The 12,448-nt window shown below is 34.6% G+C and overlaps 1 protein-coding gene across 8 annotated transcripts in view; it reads right to left on the bottom strand.

Annotated features, from left to right (window-relative positions):
- NTNG1 (netrin G1) overlaps positions 1–12,448 on the bottom strand; it is a 152,448-nt gene that overhangs the window by 31,424 nt on the left and 108,576 nt on the right. For 3 of the 8 annotated variants that reach the window (XM_048947113.1, XM_048947106.1, XM_048947110.1), the window contains exons 6-7: positions 6,815–6,880; positions 4,804–4,863 (exon numbers count right to left, since the gene is read on the bottom strand). The exons of 3 other annotated variants lie outside the window; for them this stretch is intronic. In XM_048947113.1, coding sequence (XP_048803070.1) covers positions 4,804–4,863; positions 6,815–6,880 — 126 coding nt within the window. The remainder of the gene's footprint in view (positions 1–4,803; positions 4,864–6,814; positions 6,881–12,448) is intronic. 2 more of the 8 variants (XM_048947107.1, XM_048947111.1) reach the window with 1 other exon arrangement.

Genomic DNA, 12,448 nt, shown 5'->3' with positions numbered 1-12,448 from the left:
TTCTGGCACATTTCTAAGGTAAGTATTAACCCAGTTTTAGTTCAGACATGAGGAACAATTAGTCCAGGAATGAGCTTGAAAACTCTCAAATGTGTACTGAATAGAAAGCATGCTTATTGCAGCCATCTGAATTGCAGCTGGCATGACAGCCTCTTTTGAAAAAAAAAAAAGAACAATCAGCAAACCTATGCTACGTACAGAATGCTACTGCCTCAGTATTTAATCACAACTAATATATGTTTTTCATATTCAGAAAAATAGAAGTTAGGAAAGTATCAATATCACTATACAAGGCACAGCTGCAATGTGTGTGGAAAGCTTTTGTATGTCTGATTGCTTAGCTCTGAGTCTGAACTCAGAATAAATGCAGGAAAGGTTATTAGGATGATCAGAGAAGTAGAGAGCCTATTTAAAAAGTGAAGAGTATGATAATTTGGCTTGTTTACTCTAGGAAATTGAAGCCAGGATATTGCCAGGCTATAAATACAACAAGAAGATGGTCTTCTATCATCATAAGTGAGTATCTTTGCTAACGGACAACGCTGCTGCAAAACCAAAGGCATATTAACTGGCCATTGGGACACTTCAGATGTAATCCAGAAGATATTATCTAGCTGTTAGGAAACTGAGGTTCTTGAACACCCTCCCAAATTGTAGCAACACCACTGATGCTTTGGAGTTACAACTCCAAAGTTTATTGAATTAGTAAAAGAGATTATGGTATGTTTCTTTGCAATAATGGAGCACTAGATGCAGTGATGTGGAAGTACTTTGAGGGCTTGAAGTTAACCTATAATTAGACACTTATAGCAGAGGATGTAAAATGTTAATTTCTGATATATGTGGCAGGGGCCAGGTCTCTGTGACTTTTTTAAGGTGCACTGCTGATTGTGCTGGGCACATAATGAGCCCACAAGTTGGTGTAGTGTGCCTGAAACAATGTGTGCACCTGTTTATATGTTTGTTAAGTAATTGCTGTACCAGTCCATGTTTATGAGTATGTTATGCACGCAATATGTATATGTATATACTTCTTCTGCTGTTCGTCTGATTTAGCAGCCTGTAAATGGATTGTATATTTTCTTTTACCTACAGCATTTAGTGTAACATATATATCCATCTTTAGAACTGCCTTTCAGCTGCCAGGAAACATTATTTCAATTTACATATATATATTCAGTTAATATATGCACATTCCTGTTTTCTTTGATGTAATGCTGGTGAAGTAATGCTCACAGTTCATGTTAGCCTGATAATTTTGATCCCTGTAACTGCTGTACAGTAAAAGCTTTGGTGTACTAGATTCAATACACTACCAGTAGACATAGTCTGTCATATTCCATGATTCTACGGTTCTTTGATAATGGAGTGGGGAGGAAAAGTGTTAATGTTTCTCTTTTGTAACTAGTCAGTGAGATTCAGCATCTCAGGCAGCTGTCCAGCTGCATTTCTCCCCTAGTTTAACTGTCTTACCTGAGTGAAAACTGCCCTTGAGGGGTAAAGGCAGCAGATCTAAAAGTGGAAACTAGTGCTATCAAACAAAAAAAAATTGTTACAATGCTAAGTTTTAGTGTGCTGAATTTCTAAAATAAGAAAGATTGTTTCAAGATAAGCAATCTGATCATTTTGAATCTCAGATGAAGAAGCAATTCTGTAATTTCTGCTTTGACATAGCACCTGTCTTCTGCCCCCATTGCACAACTTGTTCTGGTGACAAGATACTGTGCTGATCTGTTTGTCAGTCTTATGGCTAAACATAAATCACTCTGCAGGTGAATTCAGAGGAAACAGTAACAGGCAGCAAAATAATGTTGCATTGTTATGTTACAAAAATATGCAGATTATAAGTAAGTGACAGTAAATCAGACTATGCTACCTCATCTTTTGTTTTTAAAATAGTAGAGAGAATGTTTTGTGAATGAATAACTGCACTATTTCCACTCTGAAATTGATATGACCTTCAGAAATACTATTATAGCAGATAATTGGCTATTACAAAAACACACACAAAAAATTGCTGCACATAAAATAATTCACTGCTACAGCAAAGCTTTCTCCAATTTATGATCTTGACTACAGAAGAAACTAATGATTTTGAAAGGCTCAGTTTGATGTACAAATGTACTCTTAAACAGGCTCTGAAGGCCAACTCAAGTTCTGATGCAGTTTGTCAATTTTTAGGGTAAGTAATTAGACCAACTCTTGATTTTATTGCTGTCTACAACTTCTTCGTGGGAGAGTGGAGAGAGAGGTGCTGATTTCTTCTCTCTGATGACCTGTGATAGAGTGAAATGGTTCAAAAATCACCAGGGGAAGTTCAGATTGGATATTAAGAAAAAGTTTTTCACTTTTAAGAAAGGGTTAGGCAGTGGAACAAGTATCCCCTGAGAAGTGGGCCCCAAGCTTATTGGTATTCAGGAAATATTTTGACAGCTTTCTTAGATAAATGGTTTAAGTCTTAGGTTGCCCTGTGTATAGTCAGGGGAACTCTGATTCTTGTGGTTCCCTTTCAACACAGGTGATTCTATAATTCTAGTAAGTACTGTTGGTCTTAACACTCTTAAATGCCAGATGATAACCAATTTTTTGCTCTTGTTCCATTTTGCTAATACATTCAAATGAAGTTATTTTGCCTGTTGGTATTGTCCTGGTCAGTGAACGAACCATTTATACATTTTTACAGGCTTATATATGTTCAAAACAAAACAAAGAAACAACAACAACAACAACAACAACAAAAAAAAAACAAACACAAAAAAACCCCAAGAAACTGTGCAACAGGTTTGCATGTTATAAAAAATTACTCTGTCATAACAAGTAGAATTGCATTCAGCATCATGGCATCTGCTTACCTAATACCTGTTAATGCTGTGTGGCCCTTATAGCTTATCATGTAATTCACCCCTACCAGTGCACAAAGAACAGAAAGTACAACTTAAGGTTTTTAAGCGTACCTCACTGGTTAGCAGCCCAATAATTTTCACGTGTTTGCAAAGCCACGCAATTGCTGAAAGAGGTGGATGAAAAGTACTAAAATCAGGCTGAAAATGGTTTAACAAGATTGAAATGCCCTGAGCTTACAGCAAAATGCTGCTTTCAATTCCTAACACTATGTCAGAAAAGGCACGGATAAACTAGAGGCAGTTTAAAGCTGAGTAGCCGTAAGGAGTAAATGAATTGGAAAGTGAAACCTCAAAGGAGAGGTAACGCTAGTTAGGTATGTTTAGTGTGAAGGAAAAAGGGAAAATAGAAAGCCATGTTAGATTTGATTATTATCTTTGGATGATTCAGGAATTGTCAAATTCCTTTCCAACTCACAGAAGATCTGACTGCATGAGCCTTTAAAGATGATTTTCTGTTGTGACAACCCTGATCCTATTGCATAAAGCATAAAATTAAATATTGAAGATACTCATGTAAAGGTTGAATATGTCTTTCTATAAATTGAATACTCTGTTGCCTCCCCTCTGTTGTAATGCTACACATTTACATCTTCAAGATGATGTACTGTTCTGCTATCAGTCAGGATTGGGTTCAGCTCAAGCTTCAGCTGGGACCAGTAAAACATGAAACGTCATCACATGAAACAGTGGTAGACACACATGGAAGGGAAGCACAGTTTTAAAACTGAAACTGATAATGCATGAGACAGCAATCAGTGTCATTTTCTAATTAAAACCACAGAAAGTATTTCAAGAAAAGTACATTCAGAAATCATTAAATTCTTTTTTTTTTTTTTTTTTTTTTTTTTTTCCTTTTTCATTGTCCGGTAACTCTGGTTTCCTTCTCTGTACTCTAACAAAAGACAAAGGAGATTTTCTTGTGACCTTGAAATGACCTGCTTCAAAACAAATAGTTATCATGATCTTATCAAATGGGTCAAACTAAGTTCTAATGTTTGTTGGTATCTCTAGTCCTTAGAGATGTGTGTTTCATGAATAAGGAGATATTCCCTGGGCAGCCTGGTCTAGTATTAAATGTGGAGGTTAGTGGCCCTGCCTGTGGCAGGAGGGTTGGAGATTCACGATCCTTGAGGTCCCTTCCAACCCTGTGATTCTGTGATTCACAAATAGCTGCAGAAAGGCAAAACATTTTTATATGTACTTTTTATAGATAAATTGAAGAGGAAACCCAATGAAAATATCTGAGCTCAGGCAGATTGATAAATATGCAAATCAAATAGGTTGCTTGTATGCCACTATATGTATATATTATGCCACTGAGATAGTACTGGCATCCTTCATTGTGCCCACATAATGCCATTATTTTGATAAAACACTGAAACATCAGTACAAAACGTAATGCCTATACTTTCAATTTGCACACTGTTACAATAAAATGAAGATGTAAGACACACTTACAATGCATTAGAAGACATAAGTACATATTCAACTCCATGGGTACAGATACTTCTTGATGATATGGACAATTGACTTTTTTATGTTTTATTTCCCCTCAACTAATCTTTTTCTTTCCTTTTTTACAATTTACGCAGATGGGAGAGGAAATCTCAAACAAACATTTCATTTCTAGGTAACAATCTGAATGGCTATTTTCTAATATTTAATTAGTTCAAAAACAAGCGCCACATCACTTATATGTCAGCAGTGACTGTGTAAAAAGCATAATTATTTTTTCTGTGTATGCCCTATGTTTATGTGACTTAATGTTTCTGCTGTCAATGAAGATGCCTCACCAGTAAAGCTGATGGGTTCACTTCACAGATATTCCAGATTCATACAGTGCAATGTTCTCACAACACATAGCACTATGAAATCACTGTATGAATCCAAGAATTCCTACCTCTCTTGTGGTTTGCAACTTGAACAGAAGAAACAGTTGTCATAGATAATTTGGGAGCAACTGGATAGGTGATAAAATGAACAATAAATTAGAAACGATATCATATAGAAATAAATCAAAAGATTAAAAGAAATAAATCAAAAGACTAAAATAATCTATTTTGTTTCTTTACCATGTTAAATTAACTTTAACAATGGCTACTGTTTTGTAAGGAAACCACAAAACTTACTGAAAGTGTACTATAGGCTACCAACTATTGAGTCATTTGAGCTATAATATCCAAAATAAAAGGAAATTAATTCATGTATGCACACTGGCAATTTTGTGTTAGATGTTATAGGGTAACTTCTACTAGTACATGACCAATGGCTATAAGGCAGTCAGAGTGCTCTACAAAGGGTTTTATGAAATTTACTTGCAAACATACTCTGGCCTATTTGCATAAAGAAAGAAAATGCGATAAAATAATATTAGATATAATAAGACTTTTGTAATCATTCTCATTATACACTATAATTAACAAGTATTTAATTTACAGTAAATATATAACACAAGCACATAATCTAAATAGAAATGCTTTTAAGTTTTTGTGTTTTGTGTTCCATAACAAAATATCAAAAATAATTCTACTACAGCTGGCTCTCATTTACTGGGAAAGAAATAATGAGTAATCTTGTGCTGCTCGAGATGTATTGTGCAGTGAAGTTAGGTCTTAGATTACAAGTAGTATAAATGATTAAGCTATGAAATACGTTGTGAATAAGGTAGGCTAATCCTTGGACACAGCAGAGGAGTAGACATCAACCTATATTTTTTTGTTTATTTGAAGAACACATGCAAAAACTTAGAAAATAGAATGTGGGCTAAATTAAATTATTAGAATACTGCCATATCATCAGGGATATTTAGCTCAAAATATATGTGAATAATACAAACTAAAGTACATTCTTAATCCTTATAGAGAGCACAGACCAACTGTGATTTTCTATCTTTTGTGTAGAGAATGTAGAAGCTTGCACATGTAGCACATTAAGTTTTATACGTGTATGTGCGTATCCCCATCTGGTCACTGTGATCAATGGATAGAGCTGCAGCCATTCTAAGATACTTTCCCAACAGAGTCCTTTTTTTTTGTTTGTTTCTCTAGTTTAGTAGCTATTTTCTATCTCACCTTTTAATTTTGTACTCCCTCCATCTATATATGCTAAAGGCCAGAAAAGACATCCTCTGAATTGTCAGAGCAAGCTGCTGACCAAATTTCTGCAGGGTTTCCTTGGGAGTGAATGGTTATCGGGGCAGTAAATAAGGAGAAAAAAGAAGGACCGTTATATTTTTACACTGAATGATCTTTATGAAATGTGTAGCACAGCTGAATAGAACTTCAAATAACAAAGAATATTGCTTTTACTTTATTATTCATCTCAAAAAGTCATTCTGTCACTTTCAGTGATAATCATCATGCCAAAGCCTATGAGTAATTTTTTGTGTGGAACTTGAATTGCTGAGAACAGTCTATTCTGCAGAGATCATGCTTGCAGGCTGAATGGCATACAAGCTGAGAGTTCCCAGCTCACTTGGCAACAGAAAGTGGAAACAAAATATTAGTAAGTGTGTTTAAAGAAGTGAATTGCAATCTTTCTCAGTCAAAAAATCTGAAAACTTATTCATAATACTGACTGTGCCGTTTATACAAGTCATTTCATATTACCTAAGGACTTCCGTACGACTTAACATGTGTCAGTACTTATAACCTGTGTGTCTACATTTCCAGACTTTACGTAGTGATGTGCTTGATCTTACTGTTGAAAGATGCCCAATTCAGGTGAGTTTTTTTTTATGGTTGAACTCTGTAGATATTTTCTCACAGAATATCATTACTTAGCACAAAAAAATTAAAAAAAAAAAAAAAATTGAGTTGCATTACCACTGTTTCTATTTTTGCTGCCATGTTGGGACTCTTTGAAAGAAATTTGGGAAATTTTACATCACTAGGAATTTTACAGCATCCTACCTTGATTTGGTTTAGAAACCTCAAGAGAAGAAATATTCGGCCATATCCTATCAAACTTTGGAGGATCTGCATGCGTCAGGAAAAATCAGGTTTTGTTATTTGCATCTGTGATATTGTTCTAAACAGGCAAGCATGTGGACAAAGACATAGATTACAAACATCCATTACTGAACTATTCTAGGTTGCACTTGAAGAGTACATGATTTCACACTGAACAAGAAAACAAGCAATTGATGACTCCCAAAACACCAAATGGACATAAAATACTGTGCATAACAATTTAACTTCAATGATTCAAAATATCATTGTTCATTGTGAGAAGATATTCAAGTCCAACATATTTGGTTCACACATAGAACAAAATAAAAGCATGTTCTTTTAATCTGCTCTGTAGAGATAAAATCACAATATCAGACAAATATAGATTTCTTACCAAAGACACATATCTTACCATTGCATCCTGTTTTAGGGCCTTTTGAGTGAAACACATTTCTGTTAACAGAAGACATATATTTTCCAGTAGTGTGGACCTTTTCTTCACTCTCACATTTTTTTGTGTGTTGCATTTATTTCATATCACAGCTAGACTATGTTTTTGTGAAAATACAAAATGTCTAAGTATTTTAAAGGCCCTAAAGCCACGTCACCTACATATGGAGGCATTTTGTCTCTCATCAAAGGCATAAGATATGTCTCTTTAGAGCTTCATTTCCTTTAGTCAATGTGTTTTGTGTTGAGGTAGGGTGGAATGATTACACTTAATGGTGCTGGCTGCTGGAGCTGAGAGCAAGTAAAGAGGTGAGCTGGTGGTGGAGGGGGAGGGGGAGAAAACTTCTTTGGACCCTGATGTGAGACATGGTCTTTTATACTGTTTCTTGTTTAGTTTAGTTTTGTTTCTGTTTTCTTTGGTCATTGATAGCTCCCATCTGCCTAGCTTTGGACATCAGATTTGGACAGCATTTTTATCCTCTGTATGTTCTGCAGTTGTTTCTTCTCTGAGCCTGAATAGAATTTTCCCTAATGATCACATCAGCCTACACAGCAGTGATATAAACAGGGAGAGGGAAATTTATTTCTGCATACAAGAAGTTCAGTTGTGTGGTATGTAGATTGCAGTTGTCACATCTCTTTGGTATCAAGAATCTAGGCTAACAGGTCTTTTGGAAGATAGTATGTTTCACTGATAGATCAATCATAGTGGACGACATAGAGGTGAAGAGAAAAAGGCTGGGGCTTCAACCACCTGATCTAGTAGGAGGATGCCATTTTTTTTCTACTGCATTTTCTGATCAATTTGTCAAAGGTGAATGGAAAATGTCTGGGTGTGAATGCACGTCCCAAAAGCTTTCCTTTGAAGAGAACAATTTAAGGAAAGGCTTCTGCTGTGCTCTTTACTATTAGGTATTCTTTTGAAACTGAATCAGTTAATATTTGATCCAAATATATCACTGCATCATATTCTTGCTTTTTTATGTTTTTTTTTTTTTTTCCCTATTAGTCAAGATAATGCACATAAGGAAAACTGAGCTGATTTGGTAGTCTTAAGTCTTGATTGAAAACAACCTGCCTCTGCTAATCAGATCCACCAATTCACACACATAGGAAGTACAAACACTGTAGTCAGTGCATTACAAAAGCTATCTCAAAGCCATACTGAGGTGGCATGGTAACCCTATCACACTTTTAGACTATAATTCTATGCATCTACGACTGCATTCCACCTCCTGAAACATTCATGGACTTGTTATGGTAAAGAAGTTTGAAATACATACAAATAAATGATTTGGACATTTAATTCACTGCTTAAGTTTTGGTTAAGTTTCAGGAATGCATAGTCTTGGCTTAAATTTTTTGAATGGACTGGACATCAGATAATATGTATGAAAATCAGGAGCTAGAAAGGAAAAACAATCTTTATTGACTACATTCTCTAAAATGGCTTAAATAGTATCAGAAATAAAAGTAACAATATCAAAGCTTTGTAATGCCTTAAGGACTAACCTTCCGAAATACCTGCTACTTAATAAACTGTAGGTCCTATACATAAAATCATATCAACTCTTATTCTGATAATGATTTCCCCAAGGAATCTCTCGTCTTGCCCAAATAAAATCATTACTTCTGTGTCAGAAAATCAGTGTCAAGTGTTTCTAAGTAATCCTATAAATTCTATAGATTCATAATTCTTTTCACAAACTGACTTGAAATGGAGACTGTGACTTGCTAAAATAATGAAAACTTCCCTGACCTTTTAAATTAGACTATACTGAGCTATGTTTCTTAATGGGCATACAAAAAACAGATGAGCATATGTACTGTGACTAAGGATTAAGAGTTATTATTAGTTATTATTACTAGTTATTAGTGCTAATTGTAACCACCTTAGAAAGGCTTTCTCAAGGTCATTTATTCTAAACTGTGCTCATAGCAAGGTCAACTTCAAAAGTTGTTGTTCAGGGTTGTATCAAGTTCAAATCATTTGCTGTCTTTAGTAGCTCTGGGCTGCTTGGTAATGTTAGCGCTCCAGAAGACTTAATGCTTCTTTTATTCACATTTTTATATATATATATATATATATATATATATATATATATACATACATATATATTTGCTAAAGAGAAGGGTTTTTTTCTTCTGTCCATACTCATGGAATGTATTATCACCAAGATTACATATTTCCTTATAAAGGTCTTTTTACTTATCTTTCTAGCTCCCTCCTTCCCTCCTTGAATGTGATGTTAAATGCTTTATCTAAAAGCATATGTGAGACTTCCAAGTCAGAGAATATTGACTGTCATTCCCACAAGTATGTTGGAGCAGTCATCAGAAAACAATAACAGAAAACAACAGAAAACAATAACATTCATTTAGAAGCTACTTATTCTTTTATTGCAACTTGTGAAAACATTTCTAGTCCTAAGTGATCACCACAAAGCTTATTTTTTTTAAAAAGACAAGTTTACCAAATAAACTTTACTATTCCAGAGCATTTTGTTTGCATGCTCAATTCTGTAGTCCTTGTTTTCCTGAATAATTAATGTTGGTCTAGGTATTCTAGAAAAAACACTAGATAAATCTAGGATACTACTCTGTTGTTAAATGTTCCATGGTAGGTGTTCTAGGTAAACAAAGCTACAGAAATGTGAAAAAGGGCTTCTAAAAGTAGATTTTTAGTGCATTGTTTGAAAGTAAAGGTACTTTAGGTACCTTAAATAGTAAAGGTATGTCAGATATATGAACGAGCAGAAAATTAAGACATGATGTTTTAAATTTGCATTGGAAATTTTTGCATTTTTAGTTTCTGTTATTTCAAAGCCAACTCTTGAAAAAAAAAATCTTTTGTGGAGAAAGGAAAAGCTGATGATTGCAGATTTACTAGATATATGATTATTTCCTCTGGCCATTCCCTTCTAGCTTCCCCTCAATGTTTTGAATATAAAGATATTAAATAAAGAAAATACATTTCAAGTATTCCCTAGAAGTGCAATCTGCACCTCATGCCTCATTCTGGCTTTGAATTAGGGAAATAACAGAAATGAAACAGGTCATTTCAGCTTAATTTCAGCCAGGCAGCTGCTCAAGAAAAAACTTGTCATTTTGTTGGCAGAAATTAATCAGCTCTTTGTTTGTTTCTCACTTCATCCGAGTACTGAGCTGGCAGTAAAATTGGCATGTACTTCCACTGAGAGGGACTATCCTTCACTGGGAATGCTGACCAAGGGCAGGTGATGGAGCATATGAAGACTACATTGCTGCCTGGGCATCTGCACTCTGTATACTTTCATCTCCTAAAGTGTTTAAACTGACTTGTCCACAAACAGAGAATTTGCTAAAAATCACTCATGGTAAATCAATAAGCCTTAAGTAATGTTTACTCTAATGTTAGACAAAGATAATTTGTGTTTCCTACTGTCATTTATTTATTCACATTATAAAGAATCTTAGTGAGGAAGACTAGTTATGTTTAAGCTTAGTCTCTTAAAACTTTGGCTTAAAACACATAAAAGTATTCAAAAAAAAATCAACTTCAGTGATTCCAGTAGAAGGTGTTGAAAACTGGCCTTGCCACTGCCTATTTTAAACAGTGAGTAGCTGAGAGTTAAGATGGCGTTTCATCCAAAAAATAGGCATCTGCTGGGTACGGTGATAGATGTATGACAGTGGTTTTAGGTTTAATATTAAACAAAAAAGGATTGAGAATAATTAGAAATAATGTTCGTATCAGATCAGTGGCAATGGAGATTTTGTAACTGCTGAAATAATAGATGTTTGTATCAGATGATATATGGTCTCTTCTTGCAAATATCATGTGATGATTATTACACTGTTTTTAGGTCTGTTTGAAGCAGTGATAACACACCTCATGAAAAATTTTTCTTACGGCAGTTTATTTATACTGAAAATTGATCTCCTGAAATGGGAAGGAATGTCAAAAGGAAGGTGGTTTTTTTTTGTTTGTTTGTTTGTTTGTTTTTGTTTGTTTGTTTTTGTTTTTAAATCATGCACTGATTTATTAAGTCTTAAAAAAATTTCTGGGCCAATTTTAGGCAATCTTTTTGGAGCAATGTAGGAAGTTTCATACCTGTTCCTTTGAAGAAAGGAGAATTCTGCATTAATGTGAAGATGTGGTTGTTTTTGCAGCTCCTCAGCTACAACATCTTTTACAACTGTTGGAAGAATTTAAATGCAATTAGTTCTTTATGCGTCCAGTTGTTGTTTCAGAGTAAAAGCAAGTGATCTTTTCAGAGGTTTTAAAAATCCAGTGATCCAGCTCTGGAAAATTTTGGAGGTGATCTCAGAAAAAAATCCACTGCTTTTAACTAAGGTAAAAGATTGTTATTCTCACACCAGTGAGGTTGGAAGGGCTATTCTTCAATTGTAAGTATTTATAGTATTTGCAAAAATACTTGCAAAATATTTGCAGAAGTATTTTTTTATTTTGATTTGTTTTGCTTTTATCTTACAGTGGTGCTGGAATTCACAGTTGGACTGAGACTACTGTACTGTTGTTCACAGCTGATGAAGAACAGTAGATCAAGACCTATTTTAAAAAATCAAAATGCTCATGTCAAGACTCATTCTTCTTTGTACTGCAAGAAGTAAATGAATTTCATGTCTGGGGACAAAAAAATAAAAATAAAAAAAAAAAAAAAAGTGCTTTTTCTCCTCAAGCTTTAAAGATGTTGTATTCTTAAATATCTTCCTAGATTTTTTTGTCCAGAAACTTTTCTGAGTAGCTGCATCTAAATTTGCACGTTGTGACTGCAACATTTTTTTCACAGGTACCATAACTCGTATCAAAATGTTGCTTTATATAGTGTCTCTGAAGCATCCTATCACACGATGCTTCGTTAACGGCTATATAAAAATTAATGGGGAACTGAATAGTCTTATCTATATTACAGCAAATTAAAAAGAGAAAGTTCTAAAAAGAGTGATGAACTACTGATTGTAATTAATCCTAGATGATGAAGATACTTTGGGATGAAGAATGAGAAACAACACAGAACTGCCACTGGCCACATCTACTAAGTTGGAGAGAATGGCTCTTCTTATCTGTTAAAATTGGTGGATCTGGCAAATCAAGCAAACTAAAACAAAAACTCTCCCAAATTCCAGCCCAGCAGTTTATCA

The sequence above is a fragment of the Lagopus muta genome, chromosome 5 (assembly GCF_023343835.1).
Source record: "Lagopus muta isolate bLagMut1 chromosome 5, bLagMut1 primary, whole genome shotgun sequence".
Lineage (NCBI taxonomy): Eukaryota > Metazoa > Chordata > Aves > Galliformes > Phasianidae > Lagopus > Lagopus muta.
This window is presented reverse-complemented; position numbering and strand designations above follow the sequence as displayed.